This window comes from Mobula hypostoma, chromosome 9, assembly GCF_963921235.1.
Source record: "Mobula hypostoma chromosome 9, sMobHyp1.1, whole genome shotgun sequence".
Lineage (NCBI taxonomy): Eukaryota > Metazoa > Chordata > Chondrichthyes > Myliobatiformes > Myliobatidae > Mobula > Mobula hypostoma.
The window spans coordinates 27,604,322-27,623,247 of record NC_086105.1 but is presented as its reverse complement, the minus strand read 5'-3'; the positions used below and the strand labels follow the sequence as shown (position 1 = coordinate 27,623,247).

The window sequence follows — 18,926 nt, the reverse complement described above, 5'->3', positions numbered from 1 at the left end:
AGTTCCCCGTGCCAAAGATGAAAACCACCATGGAGATTGTTACCAGCGAAAGGTGCAAAAGCCAGCATCTGTGATGGTATGGGGGTACATCAGTGTCCACGGCATAGGTGAGTTGCATGTATGTGAAGGTACCATTGACGCCGAGGTGTATATTAGGATTTTAGAGAGACATATGTTGCCATCAAGGCGACGTCTCTTTCCGGGACGTCCATGCTTATTTCAGCAGGACAATGCCAGACCACATTCTGCATGGGCTACAACAGCGTGGCTTTGTAGACACAGACTGCGTGTGCTTGACTGGCCTGCTGCCAGTCCAGATCTATCCCCTATTGAAAATGTATGGTGCATCATGAAGAGGAGAATCAGACAACGGAGACCACGGACTGTTGAGCAGCTGAAGTCTTATATCAAGCAAGAATGGACAAAATTTCCAATTGCAAATCTACTACAATTAGTATCCTCAGTTCCAAAACGATTAAAAAGTGTTATTAAAAGAAAGGTGATGTAACACAATGGTAAACATGCCTCTGTCCCAACTTTTGTTGAGTGTGTTGCAGCCATCAAATTCTAAATTTGTGTATGTTTACAAAATACAATCAAGTTAGTCAGTAAAACTATTAAAAATCTTTTTGTACTTTTGTCAGTTAAATAAAGGTTCACGTGAATTAACATATCACAGATTTTTGTTTTTATTGCATTTTGGAAAATATCCTAACTTTTCTGGAAATGGGGTTTGTACAATCTGGTACTGTTGCAAATGATAAGACAAAATGAAAGACAGATATATGATCTGGAATGACTACACATAAAAATATTTGCTAGGAACATTTCCTCTTTTCTTCCAACATTATAGATCACAGTGTTGACTGTAGTGTGCAGAACTTCCAGTTCATTAATAGGTTTTCCAATCACAACAGTATGTTAACTTTCACTCTATTCAATACATGTTACCAGTACGATAATGATCCAGTCATTAACTTTGATTTAATATTTAACAACCTATAGTTTGCTGTTAACTTTGTTTAGTTATGTTTTAAAATTTATTCTGGTAATTCACTGAAGATAATCTGTCAAGGCAGTGAATCAAAGAGAATCCCTTTAACCAGGGAGATTAAAGGATTGGGCAAGAGACTGAATTAGTAATTGGATTAATTTGATCTGAAGGAGAAAGTTGTGTACTGACTGGAGTATTAACTTGCACAAAGATGTGGTTGTTTAACATCACCTCAGTCCAAGGGTTGATGCAAAGGCTCCTCGGGGAGGAGGGGGAGGGGAAGGAGATCTTAGACCCAACCATCTTCAACTGCTGCTTCAGTAATCTTGCCTTACGAGGTCTGAAATGCAAATGTTCACTGTTTTCATCAGCCAACGATGTTCAATTTCATTTGTAACTCAAACGGCTCATGATTGGACGAAGCATTCCCTGGTTAATATTCAATCATGGATTTATGGGCAACAAGTAATATCTGAACAATGATTGGCAGGTAATAACATCCTTAACGAAACTGTAACCAATCAGCATTGATATTTAACACCATTGCTGTCCAAAAGTATCTGCCTTAAACATCTTGTGGAATTCAGGGAGCTGTTCTCATTGACCAGAAGCTCAACAGAACTAGCCATAGAAAAACTATGGTCATAAAAGCAAGAGTCACCACTCGAGTCCTAAAGGCTTTTAACTATCTAGAAGACAGGAATAGAGGGAGTGGAGTATCCTCTAATTTCCTGAATTTCTAGGACAGGGGTTCCTAACCTGGGATCCAAGGACTCCTTTTGTTTAATGGTATTGATCCATAGAATAAAAAATGTTGGCAGCCCCTGTTCCAAGAGCTTCACACAATGTAGGATACAATACTCTGTTTTCACTGACTCTCTAAATGACTCAATGTACTGCATTTATATGACAAGGCTTTTCTTACAGTAACATGCCCCTATTTCAATGATAGCCTATAGAACCACATACTACAACCTGCAGATTCCCTTCCCAAGTTGTGCACCATCTGATTTGGAAATATATCACTGTCCCTTCACTGCAGTGTCATGTCCCTGGAATGCTTAGTTTGACAATATCAGAACTACCTTCAAAGAAAAAGACTGCAGAGATTTAAAGTGTTGACTCAATATTTTCACAGCTACAAATCTATGTACGATAGAGTACAAGAAGATTGGAGAAGTGACAGCAAAAATTCAAAGCTACAAAATACACACTTTTAAACTGAATGCAACAACTAAACCACTGTGATTCCTTAACTATAACTTTCTGGTCGAGGCTAACAGTGTAGTTAATCCTTTTTAACAATTGGCTGAGCTTTATGGTGAGTTTAACAAGCATTTGCTGTACTAAGCTGCCAGAATAACATAAATTAGTCATATATTCAGATTCATTTTCATCGCGTGTACAAATAATTCCTTTGAATCACTGTGGGGAAAATCTAGACTGTCCCAGGAATGATCATTGGTGAGCACTCTTAGGACAACTGGGTCTTGAAAAATCTCTGCTGGATTAGGACTGCTGCAAGGTATACTTTTAACTCCACAAGGACAGTCCCAAATCGGGCTGTGAAAGGAGGAGAGTTGGAAATTAGGCTAGCAGCCCCACCACATGAGAACACAGAGCTACAGGAGCTCCAAGGACCTCATCCCTGGGAGAGGAAGGATCTTCAAAGATGGGCTCCACCTGGGGACAACCTGAAAGACTGCCCCAGGACAGAAGGCCGGTGCCCTTGTAGAGGTGATAGGCTTAAGTAAGGTACACATTGGTTACCAATCTACTCCCTTGATTGCTTTCAGCCTCTAGAAACCAAGGCCCAAATTCCTGACCCAGGCACGGCTCCTCAACTAATTACCCAATTACTGTTTCCCATCATACCACCATTCCATGGTTAACCCATGAGGTAAGGCCCTATCTTTGGTCTGTGCCCACCCATCCACTTTTACCCAACGCTGCAACACATTTAGCCGTTAATGAAATTTGCACCTGATCATAAATTATATGTGTAATCTTTGTGTGCGTTTTTGACTCATTTTCTGAAATACATTGAATGGAAACATTGTAATCTGTGGAACTGAATTCTAGCTTGTCCCAGTAGCAACAAGTCATTGATACCCAAGCACTATAAACTGATGTGGCGTTGAGTCCAATTGTAGCAGAATAATAGCATATATATTTGTTGGGTCAGAAATTATTGTCGAAGTAGTAATTAAAAATAAATGTGAACATCCTGGATTGATGTTAAAATGTCATTCCTTTTAAGCTTGATAATGAGTTTATTTTGACAGAAGACAAAAACCTAATATGGTAATACATACTCAATTATAAAGCCCTCTTTGTATGCAGTCCAGAAGTTATGCAAATAAATATTTTAGTGACTAGACAATAGTTCTGTGAAGCAAATAAAACAACAGTCACATCGTAAGATACTAATCTAAGTGGTGCTGAATGAAAATAATTATTAGTAAACACTTTGAGTAGTACCATCAATGTGATGACAATTAATATTGCTTCTCTGGTTATTAGTTCATGTATTCCAACACTACATTCTGAAGCAAAATAACATTTACACTCTAATGCATATCCAGGAACAGATAAATGCAAATATGATTCATTTTTATTAATTGGATGTGTCTACACCATCTGGTATTAGTTATATTAAACACATGAAGTTCAGTGAGATGCCCTAGATTTAAAAATTCTGTAGAGCATTTTTAATGGCTGAATCATCTGATTTGCTCTTGATGCTGTAAAGTATATTTTAAGCGGATGAGATAGTATGAAATACATGGTCTTTTATAAACACTATAAATATATTAAATATTTTAATATTCTTTCATAGGAGAGTTATGAAGGAATGATTTTTCAGTTGATTAAATGCCCTTTCTGTTTTTTTTTCCAATGTAATGTCTGAATTCCATGATCTCAGTGAAGCCAACAAATGAAGCCCGAACCGTGCTTTATACAAATGTATTTGGAGGATTTGAATTTATAGGCCATGCAAGTTTTTTCTCTCTTGCTTCCCTGTCAAATGTTTCATATATTGTATCTTTAGTAATGGTTTTGGTGGGTGCTGGAATGTCGGTGATGCCAACATAATTCTTTTTTGCCATCCTGGAGCTGGTGGTGATGGTGTATGCATTGCTACGGTAACATTTCATTGACGACATGCAGAAAGTCTCCTTCATACCTCGCCTGAAGTTTGCATTGAAAATTGAGTAGAGGCTGGGTTTAGATGCCGAGGAGCTAAAAGACACCAGTGCGATGGACAGAAAGACCGCTGAGCATCCTGTGTAATCCAGCTGATCTGGTTGCCAGATTTGAACCACATAAAAAGGAAACCAAGACAGCAAGAACATACAATTTAACATCAAAAACATCTTGATTGTTTTAACCTTCGTTCTTGGTACAATGTTCATAGTTCTCCTCACAGTCCTGCCATCTGTACCTATTCTCCAAATATATTTTATGACTTTTTGGTAAAATAGTATGATGAGGACAGATGGAACTAGAAATCCCAGTAAAAAGTGAACAGTACCATAGATGATACCACTCCAGGATTGGGGTAGGAACAAATTACAGGTACCTCCTTCTGTGCCATAGAAAAACAAAGTTGGAGATACAAATACAGCATCAAAAATCCAGGATGCTGCAATCATTTTCTTGGCTTTCTCCCTAGACACTTTGAAACTCAAAGGATACACAATAGTATAAAACCTATCCACGCAGATGGAAAGAAGGACATAAATCTGCACTCCGGGAGTGAGATACTGGATGTACCTAACCAATTTGCACATGGCATCTCCTAACAACCATCTCCCTGTTGTAAAGTGCAAAAGGACGAAGGGAGTGCTGGCCACACTGATGAGCAAATCTGCTGAAGCCATAGACACCACAAAATAATTAGTTGTTGATTGCGTCCTTCGGCTCCGGTGGATCACAAGGCAGACAAGTGAGTTCCCAAACAACGCAATGAGCCAGATCACACCAAAAACGAAGCTGACAGTGACAATTTCCCCTGTCGAAAGTTCTTGAAATGTGGTATTATTCATTTCCCTCTGGTCCTGTCCATTCAGTTGTCCTCCACTACCTCCAGACGATAAGTTTAATATCTCACTGAAATTGCACAAAGTTTTAGCTGTTGGAATTGTACTTGAGGATGTCATATTAAGATTTCTTCCAGCGAATACCATATTGAAGTTTTATCTGGGGACAAAAAGAAATACAAATTAGGATATAATTTATTTGAGTATCTTTGCTTTACATTTGATGTCTTTTGATTAATGGATTTCTAAAGTGATTATCAACTTAACCTAAATTAAAGTAACTGTATATCAACTCCTTTTCTCAGCGTAATTATTCAACATATTACTGATGCATGAATGATGGAGACAAAAACATGGAGTTTCCTGCTAAATAATGGTAATTTTTGCAATAGGTGTTTACTTTGCTCTGTAATAAATTTTTGGGGTAGTTTTCATCAAGTCATAGAGTGCTACAGCACAGAAAGAGGGCCTTTGACCCATCCAGTGCATGTAATCCTGACCTTCTGCCCAGTCCCATCTAACTGTACCAAGACCATATCCCTTCAAATCCCTCCCATCCATGTACTTATCTAAAAGTCTCTTAAGTGTTGCATCAAACCTGCATTCACTAGCAGCTCATTTCCCACTCTCAGCACCCGTTGTCAAGAAGTTGCCCCTTAAACATTTCATCATTCACCTGCATCTGCCACCTCTGGTGGCATCTCATTCCACAGTTAGAGCACCCTCTGAGTGTAGAAATTCCCCTCATATTCCCTTTAAATATTTCACCTTTCACCCTGAACCTATGCCTTGTACTTCTGTCTCACCCATTCTGAGCGAAAAAAGCCTGCATTCATTCACCTCATAACTTTGCGTACTTCTATATGATCTTCTCTCATTCTCCTGCACTACAGGGAATAAAGTACTAACCTACTTGACCTTTCCCGGTAATTCAGGTCTTCGAGACCAGGAAATATCCTTGTAAAAGTTCCGGCTGCAGAAGATTCTCAGAGGGAGGGTGAATAGCCAGAGGTCATGGTGCACATTGGCATCAATGACATAGATAAAATTCGGGGGGTGGGGGGTGGAAGAGGTCCTGCACTCTGAGTATAGAAAATTGGGCAAAAGGCTGAAGAACAGGACCTCCAAGGTAGTTATCTCTAGATTACTCCAAATACCATGCACTAGTCAGGATAGGAATAGGACGATAGTACAAATGAATGAATGGCTGAGGAACTGGTGCAGAGGGTTGGATTTTAGTTACCTCGATCTTTGGGATTCTTCTACCTCTTTTTTATGACCTGTACGAAAAGGACGGGTTATGCCTCAACCCGAGGAGACCAATATGCTTGTGGGCAGGTTTGCTAGAGCTCTTGGGGAGAGTTTAGATTAATTTGGTAGGGGGACTGGAACCGGAAGGATAGGGCTGAAGATGAGGCATTTGGTTTATAAGTGAGCAGTGAGACTATGAGGATGTACAGGCAGATAATAGGGCTAAATTACAGTCAGTGGGCTGAGATGAGATGAAATTGAAAAGGGTGATGAACACAGGACCAAAGGTGTTGTATTTGAACGCGTGCAGTATACAGAATAAGGTAGATGATCTTTTAGCACAATTAGAGACTGGCAGGTATGATGCTGTGGGCATCACGGAGTTATGGCTGAAATAAGATCCCAGTTGGAAGCTTAACACTCAAGGATGCACATTATATTAAAAGGACAGGCAGGTAGGTGGGGGGGTGGTGAGGTGGCTTTGTTGATAAAAAGATCAAATCAAATCCTTAGAAAGAGGTGACATAGCATCGGAAGATGTAGAATCCTTGTGGGTAGATTAAGGAACTGCAAGGGTAAAAAGACCCTGATGGGAGTTATAGACAGGTTCCTGAACAGTAGCCAGGATGTGAGATATAAATTTCAAATGGGAAAAGGAAAATTAATGTAATAAGTAAGGGCAACGCTATGATCATCACGAAGGATTTCAACATGAAGAGAGATTGGGAATATCAAGTTGGTGCAGGATCCCAAGAGAGGGAATTTGTAGAATGCCTACAAAATGTTTTATGGAGTAGCTTGTGGGTAAGCCCACGAGGGGAAATACAATTCTGGATTGCGTGTTGTGTAATGCACCTGATTTGCTTAGGGAGCTTGAGATAAAGGAAGTCTTAGGAAGCAGTGATAATACTATGATAGAATTTACCTTACAGTTTGAAAGGGAGAAGATAAAGTCAGATTACTATATCAGTATTAAAGTAAAGGAAATTACAGAGGCATGAGTGAGGAACTAGCCAGAGTTGATTGGAAGGGGACACTAGCAAGGATGACGGCAGCCAGCAATGGCTGGAGTTTCTGGGGGCAATTTGGAAGGTGCAGAATAGATATACAGTGGCATACAAAAGTTTGGGCACCCTGGTCAAAATTTCTGTTACTGTGAATAGTTAAGTGAGTAGAAGATGAACTGATGTCCAAAAGTCATAAAGTTAAAGGTGAAACATTCTTTTCAAATTTTTAAGCAAGATTAGTGTATTATTTTTGTTCTGTACAATTTTAGAGTGAAAAAAAGGAAAGGAGCACCATGCAAAAGTTTGGGCACCCCAAGAGATTTGAGCTCTCAGATAACTTTTACCAAGGTCTCAGACCTTAATTAGCTTGTTAGGGCTATGGTTTGTTCACAGTCATTGTTAGGAAAGGCCAGATGATGCAAATTTCAAAGCTTTATAAATACCTTGACTCCTCAAACCTTGTTCCAACAATCACCAGCCATGGGATCCTCTAAGCAGCTGCCTAGCACTCTGAAAATTAAAATAAATGATGCCCACAAAGCAGGAGAAGGCTATAAGAAGATACCAAAATGTTTTCAGGTAGCCGTTTCCTCAGTTCGTAATGTAATTAAGAAATGGTAGTTAACAGGAATGCTGGAGGTCAAGTTGAGGTCTGGAAGACCAAGAAAACTTTCCGAGAGAACTGCTCGTAGGATGGCTAGAAAGGCAAATCGAAACCCCTGTTTGACTGCAAAAGACCTTCAGGAGGATTAAGCAGACTCTGGAGTGGTGGTGCACTGTTCTACTGTCATCAGAAGAAAACCTTTCCTGCATCCTCACCACAAAATTCAGCATCACAAGTTTGCAAAGGAGCATCTAAACAAGCCTGATGCATTTTGGAAACAAGTCCTGTGGACTGATGAAGTTAAAATAGAACTTTTTGGCTGCAATGAGCAAAGGTATGTTTGGAGAAAAAAGGGTGCAGAATTTCATGAAAAGAACACCTCTCCACTGTTAAGAGTACAAGGGTGGATCGATCATGCTTTGAGCTTGTGTTGCAGCCAGTGGCATGGGGAACATTTCACTGGTAGAGGGAAGAATACATTCAATTAGATACCAGCAAATTTTGGAAGCAAACATCACACTGTCTGTAAAAAAGCTGAAGATGAAAAGAGGACGGCTTCTACAACAGGATACTAATCCTAAACACACCTCAAAATCCACAATGGACTACCTCAAGAGGCACAAGCTGAAGGTTTTGCCATGGCCCTCACAGTCCCCCGACCTAAACATCATCGAAAATCTGTAGATAGACCTCAAAAGAGCAGTGCATGTAAGGTATTCCAAGAATCTCACAGAACTAGGAGCCTTTTGCAAGGAAGAATGGGCGAAAATCCCCCAAACAAGAATTGAAAGACTCTTAGCTGGCTACAAAAAGCGTTTACAAGCTGTGATACTTGCCAAAGGGGGTGTTACTAAGTACTGACCATACAGGGTGCCCAAACTTTTGCTTTGGGCTTTTTCTTTTTTTGTTATTTTGGAACTGTATAAAAGATGGAAATAAAAAAGTAACCTTGCTTAAAATATTAAAGAAACATGTCATCTTTAACTTTATGCCTTTTAGAAATCAGTTCATCTTTTACTCGCTTAGCTATTCACAGTAACAGAAATTTTGACTGGGGTGCCCAAACTTTTGCATACTACTGTATTCCAAAGATGAAGTATTCTAAAAAGAGAATGAGGAAACTGTGGCTGACTAGGGAAGTCAAAGACAGCATAAAAGTAGAAGAGAGGGTGTATGATATAGTCAAAATCAGTGGGGCATTAAGGGATTGGGAAGTTTTAAAAAACCAACTGAAGGCAACTAAAAAAATTAAGAAGAAAAGTTGAAATATGAAGGTAGGTTAGCCAATAATATCAAAAAGGATACCAAAAGTTTCTTTTTCAGATCAATAAAGAGCAAGAGAGAGGCAGGAGTGGATATTGGACTTCTGGAAAATGATATTGAAGTGGTAGTAATAGGGGACAAAGAAATGTCAGATGAAATTAATAAGTATTTTGCATCAATCTTCACTATTGAAGACACTAGCAGTATGCCAGAAGTTCGAGAGTGTCAGGGGTCAGAAGTGAGTGTAGTTGCTATTACTAAGGAGAAGGTGCTTGGAAAGCTGAAAGGTCTAAAGGTAAATAAGTCAACTGGACCAGATGGACTACATCTCAGGCTTCTGAAAGAGGTAGTTGAAGAGATTGTGGAAGCATTAGTAATGATTTTTCAAGAACCGCTAGATTCTGGAATGATTCCAGAGGACTGAAAAATTGCAAATGTCACTCCACTCTTCAAGAAGGGAGAAATACAGAAGAAAGGAAATTATAGGTCAGTTAACCTGACTTCAGTGGTTGGGAAGATGGTGGAATCCATTATTAAGGATGAGGTTCTGGGGTACTTGGAGACACATGATAAAGTACGTCAAAAACAGCATGATTTCCTTAAGGGAAAACCTTGTCTGACAATTCTGTTGAAATTCTTTGGGGAAATCACAGGCAGGGTAGACAAAGGAGAGTCAGTAAATCCAAGTTTTATTTACTTGGATTTTCAGTAGGCCTTTGACAAGGTTCCACACATGAGGCTGCTTAACAAGAGCCAATAGAATTACAGGAAAGATACTCACATAGATAGAAGATTGGCAGACTGGCAGAAGGTAAAGAGTTGGAATAAAAGGGGCCTATTCTGGCTGGCTGCCAGTGTCTAGTGCTGTTCCACAGGATTCAGTATTGGGACTCACACAAAATGCTGGTGGAATGCAGCAGACCAGGCAGCATCTATAGGTACTTCTTCCTATAGATGCTGCCTGGCCTGCTGCGTTCCACCAGCATTTTGTGTATTTTGCTTGGATTTCAAGCATCTGCAGATTTTCTCGAGTTCAGTATTGGGACTTCTTCCTTTCATGTTATAGATAATGATTTTTGATGGAATTGATGACTTTTTGGCCAGATTTGCAGATGATACAAAGATAGGTGGAAAGGTAGGTAGTGTTGAGGAAGCAAGGAGTCTGCATAAAGACAGATTGGGAGAATGGGCAAAGAAGTGGCAGATGGAATATAGTGTAGGGAAATGTATGGTCATGCACAATGTTAGAAGAAATAAAGGCAGAGACTACTTTCTAAATTAGGGAAAAATCAGAGGTGCAAAGGGACTTGGGAGTCCATGGGCAGACTGTGTTGGTGGTAAGGAAAGCAAATGCAATTTTAGCATTCATTTCGAGGCAACTAGAATGTAAGAGTAAGGATTTGATGCTGAGGCTCTATAAAGCATTGGTCAGTCTGCACTTGGAGTATTGTGAGCAGTTTGGGGCCCCTTATCTGAGAAAAGCTGTGCCAACATGGAGACAGTCCAGAAGAGGTTCATGAGAATGATTCTGGGAATGAAAGGGTTGACATATGAGTAGCGTTTGATGGCTCGTGATTTGTATTTGTTGGTGTTTAGAAGAATAGGGGGAGGATGCCATAGAAACTTAACAAATATTGAAAGGCCTAGATCAGTGGTTGTGAAGAGAATGTTTCCAATAGTGGGTGAGTCTAGGACCAGAGGGCATAGCCTCAGAATAGAGGAACATCCCTTTAGAACAGAGATAAGAAGGAACTACTTTAGCCAGCGGGTGGTGAATCTGTGGAATCTGCTGCCACAGTTGGCTGTGGAGGCCAAGTCATTGCACATATTTAAAGCAGAGGTTGGTAGGTTCTTGAATAGTCAGGCTGTCAAAGGTAATGTGGAGATGGCAGGAGAATGGAGTGGAGAGAGATTATAAATCAGCAATGATGGAATGGCAGAGCAGACTCAAAGGGCTGAGTCATTCGTAAGGCCAGTGATGTTGTGGGGATGGAACTGGACTCTCTGACGGTGGTGTCTGAAAAGAGGATGCTGTCCAAGTTGCATGCCATCCTGGACAATGTCTCCCATCCACTGCATAATGTACTGGGTGGGCACAGGAGTACATTCAGCCAGAGACTCATTCCACCGAGATGTAACACAGAGCGTCATAGGAAGTCATTCCTGCCTGTGGCCATCAAACTTTACAACTCCTCCCTTGAAGGGTCAGACACCCTGAGCCAATAGGCTGGTCCTGGACTTATTTCCTGGCATAATTTACATATTACTATTTAACTATTTATGGTTTTATTACTATTTAATTATTTATGGTGCAACTGTAACAAAAAACAATTTCCCCCGGGATCAATAAAGTATGACTATGACTATGAGAGGCCCAATTCTTCTCTATGTTTTATGATCTTGTCTAATTTTTTTCTACACTCTTTCAAGCTTATTGATACCTTTCTTAGGTAGGTGACCAGAACTGCACACAATACATTAAAATCAGCCTCACCAATGTCTCGTACAATATCAACACAACATCCCAACTCCTGTACTCAATGCCCTGATTTACAAAGGCCAATGTGCCGAAAATCTCTTTATGAGCCTATCTACCTGTGATGCCACTTTCAGGGAATTATGGATCTGTATTCCCACATCCCTTTCTTCTATGGCACACCTCACAGCACCACCATTTACTATGTAAGTCTTACCCTGATTTGTCCTCCCAATGTGCAAAACCTCATCCCTGCCTGCATTAATATAAATACTATTTTTCAGAATATTTTCCCAGTCATCCTCATAGAGTCAGAGACATGCAACACAAACGGATCCTTTTCCCCACTGAATCCATACCAACAATCAGTCATCTTTTCCGAAGTCCTTAATCCCATATTAATCTCATTTTTGTTCTCCCCATATTCTCATCGCTGCTCCCCAAATCTAATCACTTCCCTTCATACATGGGACAATTTTTACTGGCTAATTAAACTACCAACCTGCATGTGGTTGGAATGTGGGAGAAAACTGGTCTGTCCAGAGAAAACTGGTCTGTCCAGAGAATATCCACATAGTATCAGGGAGAGCACACAGAAGTCAGTACTAAACCATAATTCTGGCACTATGAAGCAGCAGCTGTATTAGTTGTATGTACCACCGTGACATCTTTAAACTGCGACTGCATATAGCATATTTACTAAAACTATAAATAGTGGGCAGCTGAAATTAATTATTGACCATCTGTGGAATTCTCTGCCACAGGAAACAGTTGAGGCCAGTTCATTGGCTATATTTAAGAGGGAGTTAGATATGGCCCTTGTGGCTACGGGGGTCAGGGGGTATGGAGGGAAGGCTGGAGCGGGGTTCTGAGTTGGATGATCAGCCATGATCATAATAAATGGCGGTGCAGGCTCGAAGGGCCGAATGGCCTACTCCTGCACCTATTTTCTATGTTTCTATGTTTCTATTATGGTCATTTTCAATCCTGGCTGCACTGGAAACAAAATGACAACCTCCCACATGCAAATAAGTCCCCCTCAATCCAAAGACATTTTGAAAATCAAGGTGCCAATTGATCACCAGCATCCTTCACTAATCAGTGGAGATAGCAGAAGTAAAGTGCAAACAAATTGCTTTCCCTCAGAAATCTTTCACTAATATTTGCAGTAAGTTACCTTAAATATATACTTGAAATATGTTAATAACATATGTATCAGCACAAAGGTTTTCAGGGTTTCGAGATAGTATATAGGTCTTGAGATTTTTATTTTTAAATGTGACTTTCAATTGGCTGAAATTAATCTACTGTGTGTTTGGAAGTCTTTTTGGAGATTTCTTCATGAGATTTGTTTAACATTTCGTGACAACTTTTGTCTGAAGTAATGTGCACTTAAACTAAATTACGTGGTTTTCAATCATTCCAATAGTAATCGTTATTCATCAACACTACATTGGCAGTGCAGCTATTCCACTGGATAATGCAAAGCTTAATACTTATTACATTAACCATCCTTTTCAGACTCTACATAGAAAACCAGCATTAAATTGCATTCTGTCCATCTGAAAAGATCACTATCAATTCATCAAACATCTCAAAGGGTAGCATTAAAAAGATTGGGTGCTAGTTTTATAGAGTAACCAGGCACTTTAATTTTTCTACCGCAATTCAATTCCACTCAGCACAAAACCCAAGCCATTTCTTCAACAAAGTCTGGGATCTGATGATACCCTTTGGCATCTAAAACAATAGTACCATTAGTTGACCTGAATTAGTGTCTTATTATCTGAGTACATTGTTTTCATGTGTCCAGTGCAGCCAGGATTGACAGGTGGCAGCCATAAGTCATCATTCAATTACTAGGGCTTTCCAAGAAGTTAGGCAGAGGCCAATACCTGTCCATAAATTAGTTATATGTGTTTCACCTGATAGAACTGACAATACCTGAAGTGTGGACAATCATGTCTCAGATACACTTTTTTTAAAAAACCTTTTTGCCATATTGTTCATTTTTGATTTTTAACATTACTGTTCTTTTTTCTTTCCTTTCACAGTAGCACTTTTTGATGTAAATTGCTAAATCCAGCCTCCCTGAATAAAGTGTTTATTTGACGGACAGCAGTGTCATCTGACCTCATTATTGCATAACAAGAAACATTTAAAATTCTTACATCGATAAACTAGGTTTCTGATAATCTCCATGATCTTCCAGGTGAGAATAAATAACCAGCTTAAGAGGAAATCAAAGTTTTTCTAACTAATTACAGCTTTCTCTTTCAGCATCAATAAAAAAAGTGGATGGCAATGTGGGAAAAATAGTCCAGCAGCAATCACTTTTACATCTGGAGTATGTAATTTAGAAAAAAAATGTATCTTTAGATAAAGTGATCTGGAATATTAGTTAGAAATAGTAAATATTTTAAATTCAATCTTTCCTCTAGTGAAAACACGTGAAACTGTTTATTTTATATAGCATGAATTGTTAGATGATTATGCAGTTACTGTAGAAGGACAAGTTGGAAGACATGGCTTAGATCTTCCCCATGTGTCAATTGTTTCACGTTCAATTATGCATTGTACTTCCTCTACTTTCTTAGTTTGCTGCTGTCAGATGTGTCTTAATAATCTCAACCCTTTCTATATCTCAAAACTAAAGTGAGAGTACCACCGTAACACTATGAAATTAAAGTAGCTTCAAAGAACAATAATTTAAGAAGTGAGAAGGTGGGATTGTATTACAGACCACCCAATAGTCAACGAGAATTGGAACAGCAAATCTGCAGAGAGATAGCAGGCAACTGCAGGAAACATAAAGTTGTGGTGGTAGGGGATTTTAATTTTCCATATATTGATTGGGTCTCCCATACTGTTAGGGGTCTAGATGGTTTAGAGTTTGTAAAATGTGTTCAGGAAAGTTTTCTAAATCAATATATAGAGGGACCAACTAGAGGGGATGCAATATTGGATCTCCTGTTAGGAAACGAGTTAGGACAAGTGACAGAAGTCTGGGTAGGGGAGCACTTTGGTTCCAGTGATCATAACACCATTAGTTTCAACTTGATCATGGACAAGGATAGATCTGGTCCTAGGGTTGAGGTTCTGAACTGGAAGAAGGCCAAATTTGAAGAAATGAGAAAGGATCTAAAAACCATGGATTGGGACAGGTTGTTCTCTGGCAAGGATGTGATCGGTAGGTGGGAAGCCTTCAAAAGAGAAATTTTGAGAGTGCAGAATTTGTATGTTCCTGTCAGGATTAAAGGCAAAGTGAATAGGAATAAGGAACCTTGGTTCTCAAGGGATATTGCAACTCTGATAAAGAAGAAGAGGGAGTTGTATGACATGTATAGGAAGCAGGGAGTAAATAAGGTGCTTGAGGAGTATAAGAAGTGCAAGAAAATACTTAAGAAAGAAATCAGGAGGGCTAAAAGAAGACATGAGGTTGCCTTGGCAGTCAAAGTGAAGGATAATCCAAAGAGCTTTTACAGGTATATTAAGAGCAAAAGGATTATAAGGGATAAAATTGGTCCTCCTGAAGATCAGAGTGGCCGGCTATGTGCGGAACCAAAGGAAATGGGGGAGATCTTAAATAGGTTTTTTGTGTCTGTATTTACTAAGGAAACTGGCATGAAGTCTATGGAATTAAGGAAAACAAGTAGTGAGATCATGGAAACTGTACAGATCGAAAAGGAGGAGGTCCTTGCTGTCTTGAGGAAAATTAAAGTGGATAAATCCCTGGGAACTGACAGGGTGTTCCCTCAGACCTTGAAGGAGACTAGTGTTGAAATTGCAGGGGCCCTGGCAGAAATATTTAAAATGTCGCTGTCTACAGGTGAGGTGCCGGAGGATTGGAGAGTGGCTCATGTTGTTCCATTGTTTAAAAAAGGATCGAAAAGTGATCGAAAAGAAATTATAGGCCAGTAAGTTTAACGTCGGTAGTAGGTAAGTTATTGGAGAGAGTACTAAGACACAGAATCTACAAGCATTTGGATAGACAGGGACTTATTAGGGAGAGTCAACATGGCTTTGTGCGTGGTAGGTCATGTTTGACCAATCTATTGGAGTTTTTCGAGGAGGTTACCAGGAAAGTGGATGAAGGGAAGACAATGGATATTGTCTACATGGACTTCAGTAAGGCCTTTGACAAGGTCCCGCATGGGAGGTTAGTTAGGAAAATTCAGTCGCTAGGTATACATGGAGAGGTAGTAAATTGGATTAGACATTGGCTCAATGGAAGAAGCCAAAGAGTGGTAGTAGAGAATTGCTTCTCCGAGTGGAGGCCTGTGACTAGTGGTGTGCCACAGGGATCAGTGCAGGGTCCATTGTTATTTGTCATCTATATCAATGATCTGGATGATAATGTGGTAAATTGGATCAGCAAATTTGCCGATGATACAAAGATTGGAGGTGTAGTAGACAGTGAGAAAGGTTTTCCGAGCCTGCAGAGGGACTTGGACCAGCTGGAAAAATGGGCTGAAAAGTAGCAGATGGAGTTTAATACAGACAAGTGTGAGGTATTGCATGTTGGAAGGACAAACCAAGGTAAAACATACAGGGTTAATGGTAAGGCACTGAGGAGTGCAGTGGAACAGAGGGATCTGGGAATAAAGATACAAAATTCCCTAAAAGTGGTGTCACAGGTAGATAGGGTTGTAAAGAGAGCTTTTGGTACATTGGCCTTTATTAATCAAAGTATTGAGTATAAGAGCTGGAATGTTATGATGAGGTTGTATAAGGCATTGGTGAGGCAGGAAGGATATAATTAAGATTGAAAGAGTGCAGACAAGGTTTACAAGGATGTTGCCGGGACTTGAGAATCTCAGTTACAGAGAAAGGTTGAATAGGTTAGGACTTTATTCCCTGGAGCGTAGAAGAATGAGGGGAGATTTGATAGAGGTATATAAAATTATGATGGGTATAGATAGAGTGAATGCAAGCAGGCTTTTTCCACTGAGGCAAGGGGAGAAAAAAACCAGAAGACATGGGTTAAGGGTGAGGAGGAAAAGTTTAAAGGGAACATTAGGGGGGGCTTCTTCACACAGAGAGTGGTGGGAGTATGGAATGAGCTGCCAGACGAGGTGGTAAATGCAGGTTCTTTTTTAACATTTAAGAATAAATTGGACAGATACATGGATGGGAGGTGTATGGAGGGATATGGTCCGTGTGCAGGTCAGTGGGACTAGGCAGAAAATGGTTCGGCACAGCCAAGAAGGGCCAAAAGGCCTGTTTTTGTGCTGTAGTTTCTATGGTTTCTATAGTTTCATACTACAAATGTAAAGGTTTTCTGCACAACAGCAAAAAAGTAATATGTAATAAAATTTGAATGTTTTGAATCATAAGTCGGCTCTGTTATATGCATTATGACTACAGAATAAACTTGACAAACAGCAGCCAATATGTTTGCATAATCTATCTATCTGGAAGGTTATGCATTTGTAATGCTATAAAGAAGTGTAAACTGTTGCTAGATGCAAGATTCTAAGATTCGGGGTAACATTTGGAAAAGGGTAATTGTTTTAAGGGCAAGAACAAGACATACTGATCAGATGAGTTATAATGAAGAAGGCATTGTGTAAGCAGTGCAGGAACTCAGTTTTTCTAATTTGCTAAATTCTGATTAGCGTCACAACTCCTTTGGAACAACAGAATTGGTTTAGACAAAAGTAGATGAGCGGGTCCAGTAGTATAAGACATTTAATTTGAACAAATGTAAAGTACTGTAAATACCAATCAAATAGGATGGCAAATTCCTCTATAAATGATACAATAGCTGAAAATAAATAGCTAAAGGAAACCCAAGGGTTTCGACAGACCAGTAAAGAGAAAACAATTACCAGCAGGTTCAAGAATGTAAGCCATGGTCAAAAACAACACAGAAAAGTACTAAGATATTGAAAAGAAGAAGTTACAGTATTGAAGAATATTGCATAGGTTAAACTATGTTGGATAGGGGAGAGTTCAAAAGAATAACTTTGAAGCTGCTATCAGTTATTTTGATGAGGTATGGAGTTGAAAATGAAATTATTTTAAGACATGAAAAAGCCGCAGAGACACTGGAGGCGAGGTCCATCTGGTAGATCAATTAACACAAACCAAACTGCGATATAACCTTCTGGACTGCAGATGCCATAACGTGACGCTTTAAGAACACATTCACCAAATAATTATTTGTAATTCAACATCAAATCCTTAATATTATAAACCTTGTTCCAATAAGATGTACAATTATTGATTCACATAAGCAATTTTTAAATTGCGAGGACGATAGTTACTGCAGTTCTGTCACATTCCTTATAAATCAATTTATTGATGTGATAAGGTCTGTTGTATCACCTGAACATCTCTTTATTGAAAAAAATACCTCCAGGAGAGGAACGTTTGCATGCAGCGTCTGGAACAAATCACAAGACGGATGATTAACAAGTCCCTCGGTATAAACATTCAAAGTAAATCATTAGCTAAATAGCCGAACCGGATATGTACATCGACACAATATTACCGTGTAACTAGTTAAAAAGAGTTGTTGGCAATAACACAACAGATCTTTCAACACATGTAAACAATGATCGCAGATGTAAATGTGTGCTGATTCATTGTTTTCCCTTACCTGGTAAACTGAAGACCCCACGATGTTTCAATATAGTTTTAGAATTGTTAAAAATCCTGTTTCTGTTTATTTGCGGGCATTGTCTTCTGCTTTTGAAGAAGCAGTCTCGTTCTAAACTCATCAGAATACCTTTTCTCTGCTATTTCCGCCAAAGATGCTACTAAACGAGGAAAATCGCATCCATATTAAAGACTCCTAGATCCGTATTAAAAACTCCTGGGTTAACGTGATCAGTCTTGCTCGTGGAAATCTGGTTTCAGGTGCCTTTTATGGCCCAAGTTCTTGACGGTACAGTAGCTGTAACCTCGAGAGAGCTGAAGTCCAGGACCTGGGAGGCGGAAGAAGAAAGACATGAAACTGCGGGAGTGGAAATTACAACTTCGAGATCACGTTCTCCTAGTGAGTCAGAGCAACACAGACTGATTGAGAGATGCAGAGAATTGGCAGATCAGTCAGCGAGCTCTGACCCGCTGATCTGCAGCAACTGTTATCAGATCCAATACGATATTTCATCCTAACCGATTACTATTGTTCAAAACCTCTCACCCGAAGGATTCCTCGTAACTAAAGCGTTCTGTACTGTTTTTATTTCGTGATTCTTCGCACGGAGAGGCAACTGCCTCCTGCAAGAACCTATCGTCGTTCCGTTTACAGTTTAGAAAGAATAAAAAGAGCAAAATTGTT

General features: G+C 39.5%; 1 protein-coding gene across 2 annotated transcripts; it reads right to left on the bottom strand.

Annotated features, from left to right (window-relative positions):
* Nucleotides 1-647: 647 nt before the first annotated feature.
* Nucleotides 648-18,464, bottom strand: gpr19 (G protein-coupled receptor 19). 2 transcript variants are annotated; one of them, XM_063057926.1, is made up of 2 exons: nucleotides 18,243-18,464; nucleotides 648-5,197 (listed from the first exon to the last, which is right to left on the bottom strand). In XM_063057926.1, exon 2 carries the CDS (start codon nucleotides 5,182-5,184, stop codon nucleotides 3,952-3,954), a length of 1,233 nt encoding a protein of 410 aa, XP_062913996.1. In that variant the 5' UTR covers nucleotides 5,185-5,197; nucleotides 18,243-18,464; the 3' UTR covers nucleotides 648-3,951. The 2 variants fall into 2 exon arrangements, with proteins under 2 accessions (XP_062913996.1, XP_062913997.1); XM_063057927.1 differs by lacking the exon at nucleotides 18,243-18,464 and adding an exon at nucleotides 17,969-18,026.
* Between the last annotated feature and the right edge of the window lie 462 nt (nucleotides 18,465-18,926).